General features: G+C 44.0%; 1 protein-coding gene across 2 annotated transcripts in view; it reads left to right on the plus strand.

The window, feature by feature from the left end:
- The first annotated feature begins 287 nt into the window (after positions 1-287).
- ELP1 (elongator acetyltransferase complex subunit 1) overlaps positions 288-12,766 on the plus strand; it is a 33,183-nt gene continuing 20,704 nt past the window's right edge. For both annotated transcript variants that reach the window (XM_054054484.1, XM_054054485.1), the window contains exons 1-12: positions 288-492; positions 2,621-2,773; positions 4,482-4,563; positions 6,516-6,596; positions 6,940-7,025; positions 8,283-8,382; positions 9,255-9,345; positions 9,837-9,960; positions 10,511-10,601; positions 11,045-11,275; positions 11,585-11,755; positions 12,407-12,506. In XM_054054484.1, the coding sequence (XP_053910459.1) occupies positions 343-492; positions 2,621-2,773; positions 4,482-4,563; positions 6,516-6,596; positions 6,940-7,025; positions 8,283-8,382; positions 9,255-9,345; positions 9,837-9,960; positions 10,511-10,601; positions 11,045-11,275; positions 11,585-11,755; positions 12,407-12,506 (1,460 nt within the window). In that variant the 5' untranslated portion in view covers positions 288-342. The remainder of the gene's footprint in view (positions 493-2,620; positions 2,774-4,481; positions 4,564-6,515; positions 6,597-6,939; positions 7,026-8,282; positions 8,383-9,254; positions 9,346-9,836; positions 9,961-10,510; positions 10,602-11,044; positions 11,276-11,584; positions 11,756-12,406; positions 12,507-12,766) is intronic.

The raw sequence follows: 12,766 nt of genomic DNA on the forward strand, positions 1-12,766 counted from the left end.
CCTTTGCGACTCCTGCTCCCCCTGCACCCTGTACTCCCTCTGCGCCCCGTCCCCTCTGCTTCCCGTTCCCTCTGCACCCCTTGCTTGCTTGCTTGCTCCCTCCCTCCCTCTCTCTGCTCGTCCTGCTCTCCCTGCCCCCTCTACTCCCCCTATCCCCTGTTTTCCCCCTTCTCCCTCTGTGCCCACTGCCCCATGCACTCCCCCCCGTCCCCTCTGCCTCACCTGCGCCTGCGCCGCGCAGCGCGCGTCCCCGTCCCCCCCTCCCCCCACCACGCTCCCGCCGCCCCCCGCTGAGCAGCGCGCGTGCGCCGCGGGAAGATGGCGGCGCGGTGAAGGAGAGCCATGAGGAACTTGCGGCTGCTGCGCACTGGCGGGCGCCGCTCCGCCGGCTCCCCGGGCACCCCGCAGTGTTTGTGCCTCGGTGCCGAGCCCGGCAAAGTCCTCGCGGCCTCCGAGCGCGGGCTGGTGGAGCTGAGCCCCGGCGGGGACTCGGTGAGAGCGGCCGGGGCGGGGAGCGTTCGGGCTTCGGGAGCGCGTGTGCCGGCTCTGGGGCCTCACGCTGCCCTACCAGGAGCAGCTGCTCTGGTACAAAGCGGGGTTTCTCTGTTTACGCTGAAGTAGAGTGAAGTTCTCATCCGGGTAACTGTGGTTTTGAAAGTTAGAATGTTTCTCCGATAGCACTGGAGTTTCCGTGGCAGGTTTTCTTTCAAAGTGTTTTCCCAGGCAGTGTTCATCCCTTGGAGACGGTACCTTTTGTGCTCAGTGCGGTCTGTGCTGAGCAGGTGTGTCTGCTGGAACCTCCTCTGTTCGCAGCCTTTCCCCATCTCAAAGGCAAGGTCAGCCAGAGCTGGAGCCAGCGCCGAATCGGCAAGGGATTTGACTGTTGTGAAGCTCATAATGACATTGAAATCAGTCCTTGGAAAGGAGTAGAATGGGCATAAGATTTCTGGGTAAATTCATACATCTGCATGTAAGTGGGAAATACACGCTATCCCCAGCTGTTGTCTCGCTGCACAGGATCGACGGAGATCGCTGCCTCATGTTGCCCAGCCCTGATAAAGCGTGCTTGCTTTCTGAAACTCCAAGACCGTCTTAGAATTTATTTGCTGACATTTTTAGTATCAGCTGCTCCCTGTCACCACTTGCTGCTGTCGCATGGTGCCTAGAAGGCTGGCTTTGAGGCTGCAGGGTGATCTTTGTGGCTGGAGTGGTTTGCTGCCCTTTTAGAATACCAAGCCTGCTTCTGAGAGGCTAATTGTGTTTGATGGGTCATTCCTTTGGTTTAATTTTAAATGTAGAACCACCGAATGGTTTGGGTTGGAAGGAGTCTTAAAGGTCATCCAGTTTCAACACCCCTGCCATGGGCAGGGACACCTCCCAGTCATTCCAGTTACTCAAAGCCTCATCCAGCCTGGCCTTGAACACCTACAGGGATGGGGCATCCATGACTTCTCTGGGAAGCCTGTTTGAGTGCTTCACTGCCCTCACAGTAAAACATTTTGTCCTAATATATAATCTAAATCTTCCCTCTTTCTTCTTGAAACCATTACTCCTTATCCTGTCGCTGCATTCCCTGATAAAGCATCATCCAGTGAACAGCTACATCACGGACACAACTCCTGTAACAGAAGGAAGTAGCCTAATGTATTGTGAAGAGTACATGAGAATGCTTTTGAAATCATGCTCTAGGGGAAAAAACCCACAAACATATTGCTAAAGACAAAAAATGTTATTAAGCCATGCATTCCTGTTAGAGCTAGGTTGCAGTGAGACCCACAGTGCACTTCTCTGGAGACCCACAGTGCAACTGTGAGGCATCTAATTCCTTTATTATGTTCTGTTCTGAAGTTAGCTGACAGAAGAGATCTTGGGCTTACCTGGGGTATCATTTTTAAAGAAAAGTATTTTCTGAAAATCTCCATTGTGGTCTGTTTGTGAAGGCTATCAACTAAATTTTAGAATCAAAATAATTTTTTGAAGCCTCTCTGAAGATGCTAGATCTGTCAGCTTCCTTTTCTGTTTTTTGTTGGGTTTTTTGGGGGGAGGAGGGACTGTTTCACGTCTTCAGTTTTGTGTGGTTTTTTGCCTGATGACTGGATCTGTAGTAAAACATTCATGCAATTAAACTAGAGAGAACTATTTTAGGTAAAACTTCCTTGTTTTGCTGTAGTTGAATGTACATCCGAATGGATTTTCTTAGAAATTTTTTTATGCTGCATCATTAAAGTCTGACTGACCCCTTAAAAGCACTGGGATACTTTAGGCAGCTACCCATTCACCTCTTAATGTTGACTCTATATGGAGAAGTTTGAAAAGGGGGTTGAGGGATGATTAGCAAGAGAAATGGAAAGTTGTAGTATTGCCATTTATAATTTTCTTCCTTATGTGAGTTTTCTCATTGTCAGTCTGGCACTCTTAACATAAAAAGTGTCTTCAGTTTCCTGTGGATAAGTGAAGATACTTGCACATTAGCTGTGTTCTGCTGCCCTTCACATACTCTCTTCTGCTGTGTAATACCTTGTGTATTAGCAGCAGAATGAAATATGCCTATGGATGTTAATCTGTCATTTCTGCAAAAATTCCAGTGAGGTGATGTGTAATTAATGACCTCTATGTCCAGGTGAGAAGAGAAGTTTCCTTGACTGCGGAGGGTTTCATGCCTGAAGATGGAAGTGGCTGCATCGTGGGTATTGAAGATCTTCTGGAGCAGGAGTGTGTGTGTGTTGCTACAGCAGCTGGAGACATCCTACTGTGCAATCTCAACACAGAGCAGGTAACGTGGCAGGAAAGACACAACAGTACTTAGAGATTTCAAAGGAAAGGATAGCACTATTTTAGTTTCTTCAGAGGGCAAGTGTGTGTTTATTACATACTGAGCTGTGGTTAATCTCCCATTTCTAGGCAGATGAGCTGGTTTTTGTGGGAGCCTTGAGCAGCATTAAGAGACAGGGTGTGCAATCCATAAAAGAAGAGAAATTGACACAGTGGCTTGCCTCTCTGCAGCCCTAGTCCTGTATGTTTGCACAGAGGACTGTTACACACCCAGCAGCATGGGATCCACTGTAACAGCCTTCCAGAAATAGGATGTTGCTGAGACTAGGTATGGAATAAAATAATCCGTTCATAGTTCACTGTGTAGCTACCTTCTATTATTATCAGTCAGTACAAAACATCCTGCTGACATGACTTAACTGAAGAGAGGAGAAAGGGGTGTGTGTTGTGATTTGAAGAACATTTGGGATAAAAAAGCCCCTAGAAAACACTAAAGCCAAAATATCTTAGCTGAGTAGGTATGGCAAGAACTGAGATACTGGCTTTCTGTTCCAACCTCAATGTCAAATTTGTACAATCTTCACTTAAACACCACAGCAGCACCCTCTGAAATCTGCATGAGCTCCCACAATACCAGCCCAACAGGGCAGGTCTAAGTAGGCATGCGATGACAGTAGTCTGTCTGGGTTAGCTGCCAGATTGGGGTTATCTGCAGCTGTTTTGGTTGTTTGGATTTGATTTGCAGATACCACTTAAATCAACTATCTGAAAAATGTGTCATGTAGTGTGACTTAAGACATCATAAGGGAACAAAGATTAACAAAAGATGTGATATGTGACTTTTCTTGCACTGATATATGGGTTAGAATTGAGAGTTTACTTCAGATCTTTTGTTTCAAGGTGCTTTGGCTTACTTTCTCAGTTTTAAAGTTGTGTTCTTTTGATGCGGTCTGGGAACCAAGAAAAAAGTCTTGAAGGTTGCTATGCTCGTTCTGAAACCTTTTGCATGTGGATGATGGTTACTCTGCCCACAGTTACCCAGTCCCACTTCGTTTACCTGAAAAGATTTTGATACCCAGGCTTAATTCCTTGAGTGGCATCATCCTGCTTCTTATCACAATTGTTCTGTTCCATGCCTCTTGCAAATCAGGGTAATAGCACATGACAGAAGTTCTCTGCCTGCTGCTATCACTTATATACTCATGATGGCCTAGTGAAACTGGACAAGTTTTTCATAAACTTTGAAGTTAGTGCATCTATATACAACTGTCAAGTTCAGTGTGCACAAACTGATAGGAGTTTTAATGGATATCATGTCCCTTAACTGCTTGTTGGAATTCTCTTTGTAAGAGCCATTACATCTGTGTTTCCTGACTTCAGAAGGTTTACCAAGGTAACCACATACGTGATTAGGCAATATTAATATTAACACTATACTTGCTGACATAAGACTGACATGTGCAGAATAAAGCTTTTATTAAAACTGTGTATGGTAGGAAATGCTGATTTCTAGATTATCTGGGCTGTCATACATAAGCATTCTGGAACCATCTTTGGTTATAAAGATTTCTTTTGTTGCATTGAGCACAAAGGGTATAGTCAGGCTTATGACCTTTCTAAGTGGGAGAGGATTTTGCTGTCTTGGTTTCAAGCTGGGATGGTGCTGCACTGGTGTTTCTGCATTCTGTGATCCTGTTTTTGTCTTGCAGGTGGAATGTGTTGGAAGTGTGGACAGTGGACTGAGTACCATGAGCTGGAGTCCAGACCAAGAGCTCGTTTTGCTTGCAACAGGTATCAACAACAGCCTGTAAGCTTTCTTCTGTAGGAGTGAAACTCACTATGGACAAAATAAAAAACACCGTTAAGTTTAAGATAAAGGAAGGAAAGTACAAAGTTATTTAATTGGACATAAAACTTAAAGAGAGAAAAATCTCACTAGATCCTGTATATGAAATTTCATTTCACGATCTTTAGTGATCCAGTCAGAAGCTTTTTAGGCCCAAAATGCTGAGTTTTATAGAACAGTAATTAGTCTTTCACATCTTCCAAGGAATTATATTTGATCTTGCCACTGAAACATAAAGACTGCTACTTTATATCCCATGTGATTTCGTAGTAAAAAGTCTGCTTCTTGTCCTTTGGTAGAAAGTGTGTGAGTCATAGGCTCAACTTAGCTATAGATGTTTAGCACTTAAAAAAAGAAGTCAACCTCTAGCTAAACAGAATCACAGAATTCTTGAGACTGAAACAGAGCTCTGGAGATCACCTGTTCCAACACCCTTGCTCAGAACAAGTTACCTGGAGAAAGTTGCTGGGAACCATGCCCAGTCAGGTGTTTAGCTACCTCTGAGGACAGAGACTTTACACCCTCTATACACCCTGTTCCTGTTTGTGACCACTTTTGTAAAAAATAATTTTCCTATGTTTTAATAGAATTTGCTGTATTTTAATTTGTGGTCGTTGCCTCCTGTGCTGTCACTTGGACCCACTAACAGTCTGACTCTGTCTTCTTTATTGTACCCTACCTCCCACATAAGATATTTATACACGGATGAGATTCCCCCAGAGCCTTGTCTCCAGAGCAGTCTGACTGCTCTCAGCGTCCCCCATGTGACAGATTCTCCAAGCCCTTAATCATCTGTGTGACCCTTTGCAGGACTTGTTCCAATATGTCCTTGTGTGTCTTGTTACTGGGGACCCTAAAACTGGAGCTAGCATTGCACGTGTCTGAGCAGCACTGAGTAAGGGAGAAGGATCACCTCTCTGAGCCTGGTGGCAACGTTCCTAATGCAGCCCAGGATGCTGTTGGCTGCCTATACAGCAGGGACATATTATTGGTTCATGTTGAGCTTGGTGTCCCATAGGAAACACAGGTCACTTTTCTGCCAGCCCGCTCTCCAGCCGCTTAGCTCCCAGGCTGTCCTAGTACCTGAGATTATTATTTTCCAGGTGCAGGATGTGGCTTTTTCCCCTGTTGAGCTTTGTTAGGTTCTTGACAGCCCATCTTGCCTACATGCCAAGGTCCCTGTGCATAGCAGCACAACCTTCTGTTGTCCAGATTTGTGGCATCTGCACTCTTGATGAGGGTGCCATCCTCCAGATCGCTAATGAAGGTATTAAACTTTGGCCCTAGTGTCCAAGGATACACCACTGCTGATGCACCTCAAGCTGGACCTTTTGCCACTGATAGCAAGTTTTTGAGCTTGGCAGTTTGGCTGGCTTTCAGTCCGCTTTGTTGTCCTTTTATCTATTCCATCTTTAATGAGTGTGTGTGTGATGATGCTGTGGGAGACAGTGTCAAATACCTTATTAGAGTAAAGATAAATGACATCCACTTGTCATGGTATCCAAATGATATCCAAAAGTTAGTTGTCATTGTAGAAGGCTATCAGAGAGGTCGGGTATGATTTCCCTTTCATAAATCCATGTCAACTGCTTCCAATTAGCTTGTCCTTCATATCTCAAGAGAAAATGTTTAAGGATGCCACAAACTTTGAAGGTTAAAAGAACTTTTTAAGGTTAGGACAGAAAGCATGTTTTTAGAGAGAGAGGCTTGAAAGTGTTCTGTTCCAGCTTGAGATTTTCTGCTTTGAAGGATGTATTCGCTTTAGCATCATATTACCGTTAGAAATATTTCTGTGTTCAAGCCCATGACAAAACAACAGGACAATGCAGGAGAACATTGAGGTTTTTATTTGCTTGAGATACCATTACCGATACTGTATTTGGTGTCTGCCTTGCAGGTCAGCAAACACTCATCATGATGACAAGGGATTTTGAACCAATTACTGAGAAGCAAATCCACCAAGATGAGTTTGGTGAAGGTGAGAGGTGCCCTGAAATTAATTTGTTCAAACTGATGCCGTTGGTGTGTTGTAAGCATGTAGAAACTATGGAAATGGAGCTAAACACTTACTGGGCCCCAGGAGACATATTATACTGTAGTGCTGCTGGGTAGCTGAAGGGGTATGGAGATTTTTTACTTGTCAGCGTAAATTCAAGTAAGTTCTCTGTGCTAGAGGACCTTCTGGGCTATGTAAATTTCCTGCAGGTTTTTAGAATTAACTTGGATAGAAAGTGTGAGTGGCTTGGACCTGTGGTTGTGTTTAACACACTATGCAGAACAGAGCTATAAATCTTCCGCTACAATGATTATTTCTTCTTCAGGAAAGTTTGTTGCTCTTGGCTGGGGTAAAAAGGAGACACAGTTCCATGGATCAGAGGGAAAACAGGCAGCGCATCACAAACAGACGGTATTATACTGGTTCTCTGACTAAATGCTATCTAGATAGCCCGTGCTATCTCTCGGAAGACGTATATGGAGAGTTTCTGTTGTTCCTGTGGTGCCAGTTTCCCACTGCCTTTCTGTTAGTTGTCTTCATATGGCTCTTCTGTTTGTTTCTGTTTTTATATGAAATCCAGCACTTTTATCCTCCTCCTAATTCAAGACAGCAGCTGGATGTATTTAGGACTGTTCATGCAGAGCTCAAAACAAGATTTGCAAGCACTAGTGCTTGCAGTGATAACACCACCCTTAAATCAGCATGACAGATTTTGCTGAATGTATGCTGTATACTAAAGTGCTTATATGACAAAGACAAGTAGTGTGCAGTTTGGGTGAGAGGCACAGAAACAACAGTAGTTTGAGCTCCCAGAAGGCAAGAGTAGAAGGGTTTGGGCTACTTGGCAGCACCAGTTGTATGAGGCAACTCTATGTGCCTGCACGTTTTAGCTCTTTGCTCCTTTAGCACTTCCTTGTTTTGAGTCTGGTTTTCTCTACTTTTTATTCAGTAAAAGGTCACACAGCTAAAAACACTCCACTGCTGGATTTTTCTTCTTGTGTTTAAGTTTCAAAACTAAAACTGTCCTACTGAAACCTGGCAGGCTGTTGTGCAGAGAGGTGAAATGTGGCCTGTTCCAGCTTCACTGTTAGGAGGGGCAGGATGAGGCTTGGCTGTATCTGAGAAAAATATGCCTAGCCTGACAAAGTTAAACCTTTGAACAGCTGACTCCTCATTCGTATTCTGTTGAGACTATTTTTTTCCCATGTTGTTCTGCAAAGAAGCTGTTTGTCTCAAAGAACGCTGCTTCTCATCTCAGCTTCTGTCTGGCATACGGGCTGCCTGGATGGCATGCCTTTCTCCTTCCAGGGGTTTGTGCCTCCAGGCACCAGTCATGAGCAAACCCTGGCTCACCCCTGTGTCTAGCTTATGCACAGCTGGTCTATAAGCAGAGACAATGGTGGGCAGGGAGGATGGTGTGTGATCATGTGAATAGACAATCATATGCACGTGCAGAAGGAGCAGAATCTACAGACAGCTTTAATTCTACTATTTAGTAGGATAACATTCTGAGTAATAAATTCTTAACTTTGCAGACTTAAGGTATCTTAATAGATTGATTTCATTCCAAGGCTTTTCAAAGATCTGGCTTAGCAATGCAGTCTGTTTGGACAAAGATAGCAGTTGCCTTTGCAAGGTTTGATGCAACTTTCTTTTGTGTGACTTCAGGAAGTGTCACCTACTTCAGCCTGGGATGACGGCAGGCCTCGGGTGACCTGGAGAGGAGATGGGCAGTTTGTTGCAGTGAGTGCTGTCTGTCCAGAGACAGGTATGGGACCAAAATTCTGTGAAATAACCAACATGTGTAAGAGGCTTCTTGAGCAGAAACTAGGCAAGGCAAGAACTGCCTGGTGTTTGTGTTATCTTTGACACTTAGAGCAAGGGTGAACTGAGGTAGATAATTGCTCTTTTCTCTGTTTTGATGTTCTCTGAGGCATTTTATATCCATAATCTTTTGAACCCCTTCTTTACAGTTTGGTTTTCAGTCCAGTGAGAAGCCAGGTGAGGTTGTTACTGAGTAGTTACTATCTGAACTTCTTTTGTCAGTGTTAAATCACCACCCAAGCTCTAAGCAACCTCCCATGGGCTCCCAGTGCCAAAGGGATGAATCTGTTTAGGTCACCATAGCCACTGACCCTCCTCATATTAGCATTTTGGCCTTGCACACTTTTCCGTAGGTTTTGTCTGGAAGCCGAGGAGGTGATGAGCACATAGATTTCTTGTAAGAAATGTCTTCCGGTAAATATTACTGAGCAGTTTAGTTGTGTTGGTCAACATATTGAACTGCTCCAAACTGCACTGTTCTTCCACTAGTTTGGGTTTTGACCTTCAGTATTTCAGATTAGAGAGGATCTTGTATTTATAGGAAGATTTTAACATTTCTGTGGCAAAAGTTGGAGAGGGAAATGACTATGACTGAGCTAGATCAGACTGAAATTCCTACTCATTTACTTTAGAATCACTCAGTCACTATGGGAGAACTGCCTGAGTCAGAATAAGTTCTTATCCCTTAAGGTGTACAAGAGAAATATCTTTTTTATTCATGTTCATCAAAATTTGCTCTCCTACCTTCATAAAATTAGAAAAGTCTCTTCCCAGTGCTTTCTTACGCTTTTGTCTTGTTTCTGTCTCCACCTGTAGGTGCTCGGAAGGTCCGAGTATGGGACAGAGAGCTTGTGCTGCAGTCAACGAGTGAGCCTATCTCAGGATTAGAACAAGCACTGTCCTGGAAGTGAGTAGCAAAGCAGTCTTCATGCTGGCAGCTGTCTGTGGTTTGTTACTGCCTGGTCACAGTCTTTGATCAGCATCAATTCAGTTTCTCTTCTTGTTTGTTTATTTTTCCCCAAACTTGAAGAAAGCTTGCTTCTGATCTAACATGAGCAAGTGTAGCCCTTTAAACCCTGAAAAGCCTAATACTTTCTTCACATATAGAAAGAAGGGATAGTTTCTCTACAGTCTCAATATCGAGTGTTTTTGGACGTCACTGTATAAGTAGGAATATTATCAGTTCCTTTGCCAATGCTGACATTACTTACATGAGGATGTCATGAGCCCTGGAAAATGTATGTGATGCACCTATGGCTATGTCTGGACAGTGGTGAGGAAAACATATCCTCTGCTGCCATTTTCTTCCTGTCTTTGGAGAAAATGCAAGATGATTGGTATTAAAATAACAGGTAGTGTTTATGTAAGCAACTACTCTTCATTTGGCTCTTTCTTAAGGCCATCTGGAAACCTGATAGCTTCCACACAAGAAAAACCCAACAGACATGATGTGGTTTTCTTGGAGAAGAATGGACTACTTCATGGGGAATTCACACTCCCATTCCAGAAAGGGCAAGTCAAAGTAAGTGCTATGTCCAGGCTTCTTTGATTAGAGTGCAATGGAGAGGAGGACTACATCTTTTCTAAATTCTAGGAGAAGATGCAATGCCCTCTGGAGACCCAGAGTACAGAAACCAAGTACAAGGGGATTGTAGCCCAGTGGTGCTTCTGCCCTCTGTATGCTTTCTAGCAGGCAAATGCTTAAAAAATGCTGCTCAGTATGGCCGTTGTTGCAAGAGTGAGGCGAAATACTTGTGTTATCCCAAATAAGAGAATTGAGAAGCTACTGCAAGAGTGTTACTTCAACTGCTGCCTCTGGATGCTTAGAAGTCTTTTGGCAGATGCTTCTTTAGTCCAAGGAAAGCAAAAAACAATGCTGTCATGTTACTGTCTATATTGTCTCTTCAGCTGTCGGGATCTTTGCCATACATGAGGCCTATGTTAGTGTCATAACCCATGCACTTTACATGGTTGAAAATAAGGAGCAACTCATGGTCTTGCATGCCAGTTTGGAGCATACCTAACTGACGCAGAAGCAACAATATCAGTATGAGCCATTTTTGTTTCTGCAGGTTAATGAACTGCTTTGGAATGTGGATTCTACGATCCTAGCTATATGGCTGGAAGACTTGAAGGTGGAAAGCTCCAACCCAAACAGTTATGGTGAGAGGACTGTGTGAAGTGCTGACTCTTAGTCTTGCCTGCAAATGTGATTAGCAGTGGGTATTCTTCTGCAAGTCAGGAGACACTGGGGAAATTTACCTTAAGCTTTGAGAACCCTGCGCCCTGTGAAGAACTGGTAGTTCAGCGTAAGTTCAAAGCGTCTTCCAGGTTGCTGTAACTGGAAGTGGTGTTAATGGAGGACTAATGGTGTGAGCCCTTCCTATAATATGGGTGTCTTCTCACAAGAGGACCTCAGAGAGTTTTGGGATTGACTCTTTTGCATGCAGTCTGCTGTTTTCTTGTGCTGGATGTTGTTAAGCCCGTGGGCTGAAGACTAGAACTGTTATTTTCATTGCACTTAACCCACCCCTAGAAGAGGTGGTGAGGAGGGTTTGAGATGGGTCTCAAGTAGTAGTCTCTAGTAACCATTTGTTTTTCTATAGTTCAGCTGTGGACCACAGGGAATTATCACTGGTACCTGAAGCAAAGTCTACATTTTGGTAGCTTGAAGGAAAATCAGTTGGTGTCGCTCCTGTGGGACCGAGAGAACCCATATAGACTGCATGTACTCTGCAAGGGTTGGCATTACCTTTCCTATGACTGGCATTGGACAACAGACCATGGAATGGGGGAGAATAGCAAGCATATGGCAAATGTGGCTGTCATAGATGGAGGTAAGCAGTGGGACTGCTTTGCAACTTCAGTGTCAGAAGAGGTGGAGTAGTCTTTTGGGTGGGGGCTGGATTGGATCACCCTAATTCTTCTGTTAGATGCTGTTTTAATAAAGCTGTTAATGAGAGGGACGTGAAATTGATGGACATTTCAGAGGTGTTTTGTTTCATTTAGCTGGTATGGGCTCAGGAACTTTATTTTCCTGCAACGTTGTTCCAACTTTTAGCAGAGAACCTACCTAACAAGATCCTCACTACGGTTTAGACTGAGTTACAGCTTATTTCTTTTTTCTCTTCTGTTCTCTTCCACAGATAAAGTGCTTGTCACAGCGTTTCAGCATGCTGTGGTGCCTCCACCCATGTGTACCTATGAGCTCCAGCTGAAACACCCAGTTAATCAGGTTGCATTTCACACAGATCCCAAACATAGTGGAGACATGGCCATCCTAGACTCTGATTACAAGATCTCTGTTTACAGATATGGTGAGAGACTGTTGCACTGTCTTGTTAAAGGAAACTCTTTGTCCCTTGAGAGCAATACTCTAGTGGACTAGTATGGTGATCGTCTTTCAAGAAGGCTTTAGTAGTCAAGAGTGAGATGTATCTGGTTCAACTGCAGGTTCAAGCTCAATTCTCTTATCTCCAGTGGTCTGGGTGGCACAGGAGCATTTTGGTGGTGCATTGGTTTTGTGAGAAGGCAGTATTCAGCACTTGGCTATGTGCTTATGCAAGTAAATATTCCCCGGCATACCATTGGCTTGAGTAGAGTGCAGCTAGTGGTATCTTGTGTAATTTGTTCTGTTGGCATGTTACTGACTGGCACTGGAAATGCTTCAGAATAACTGCCTAGGGTCTTCTGAGGCACCTAGCATTTCTCAAAGCAGTCCTATATAGGGCGTAATATTTAGTGTGCTGTGAGACAAGAGGCTGTTTCTTTTGTACTGTGGTATTACGAGGTAGCTGTGTTCCTCAGAGTAAGTGTTAACGAGGATTAGGTGTTGACTGTACCTGCAAGGATGGTGTTTTCAGTCTTTTATAATAGTTTCCTGTAGCATTTACTTTTGGGTAAAAATGGAAGATGGAAGAGGCTCTGTTGGCAGGATCTCTAAACTTGCTTTGTTCCGTGTTTGATAGGACAGAGCACGATGATTGACCCCACTGTCAGATTTGGAGCTGTGGGTGGAAGTGGATTTAAAGCAGCTGTGGAAACACCATTCCTGGATAAAACGTACAGGTAATATAAAACTATTACAAGTGTAGTAGGGTGAATAGGATGGTTCTTGGGTGGATGTTTATTAGAGGTTACTCCTGGCTACTTGTCTCAAGATTTTTAAGAAGCTGTCAGGTAACATGGTTCCATTGTGCTGGCACCATGACTGCAACTAGTGCTAAGGATTGAGCAACACAGTGGGCACTTTATCCTGAGAAGTGCCTTTGACTGAGGTCTTGATTCCAATAGGTGCAGTGACTGTCAGTGACAACACTGCGATAGCC

This window comes from Cuculus canorus, chromosome Z (genome assembly GCF_017976375.1).
Source record: "Cuculus canorus isolate bCucCan1 chromosome Z, bCucCan1.pri, whole genome shotgun sequence".
Classification (NCBI taxonomy): domain Eukaryota; kingdom Metazoa; phylum Chordata; class Aves; order Cuculiformes; family Cuculidae; genus Cuculus; species Cuculus canorus.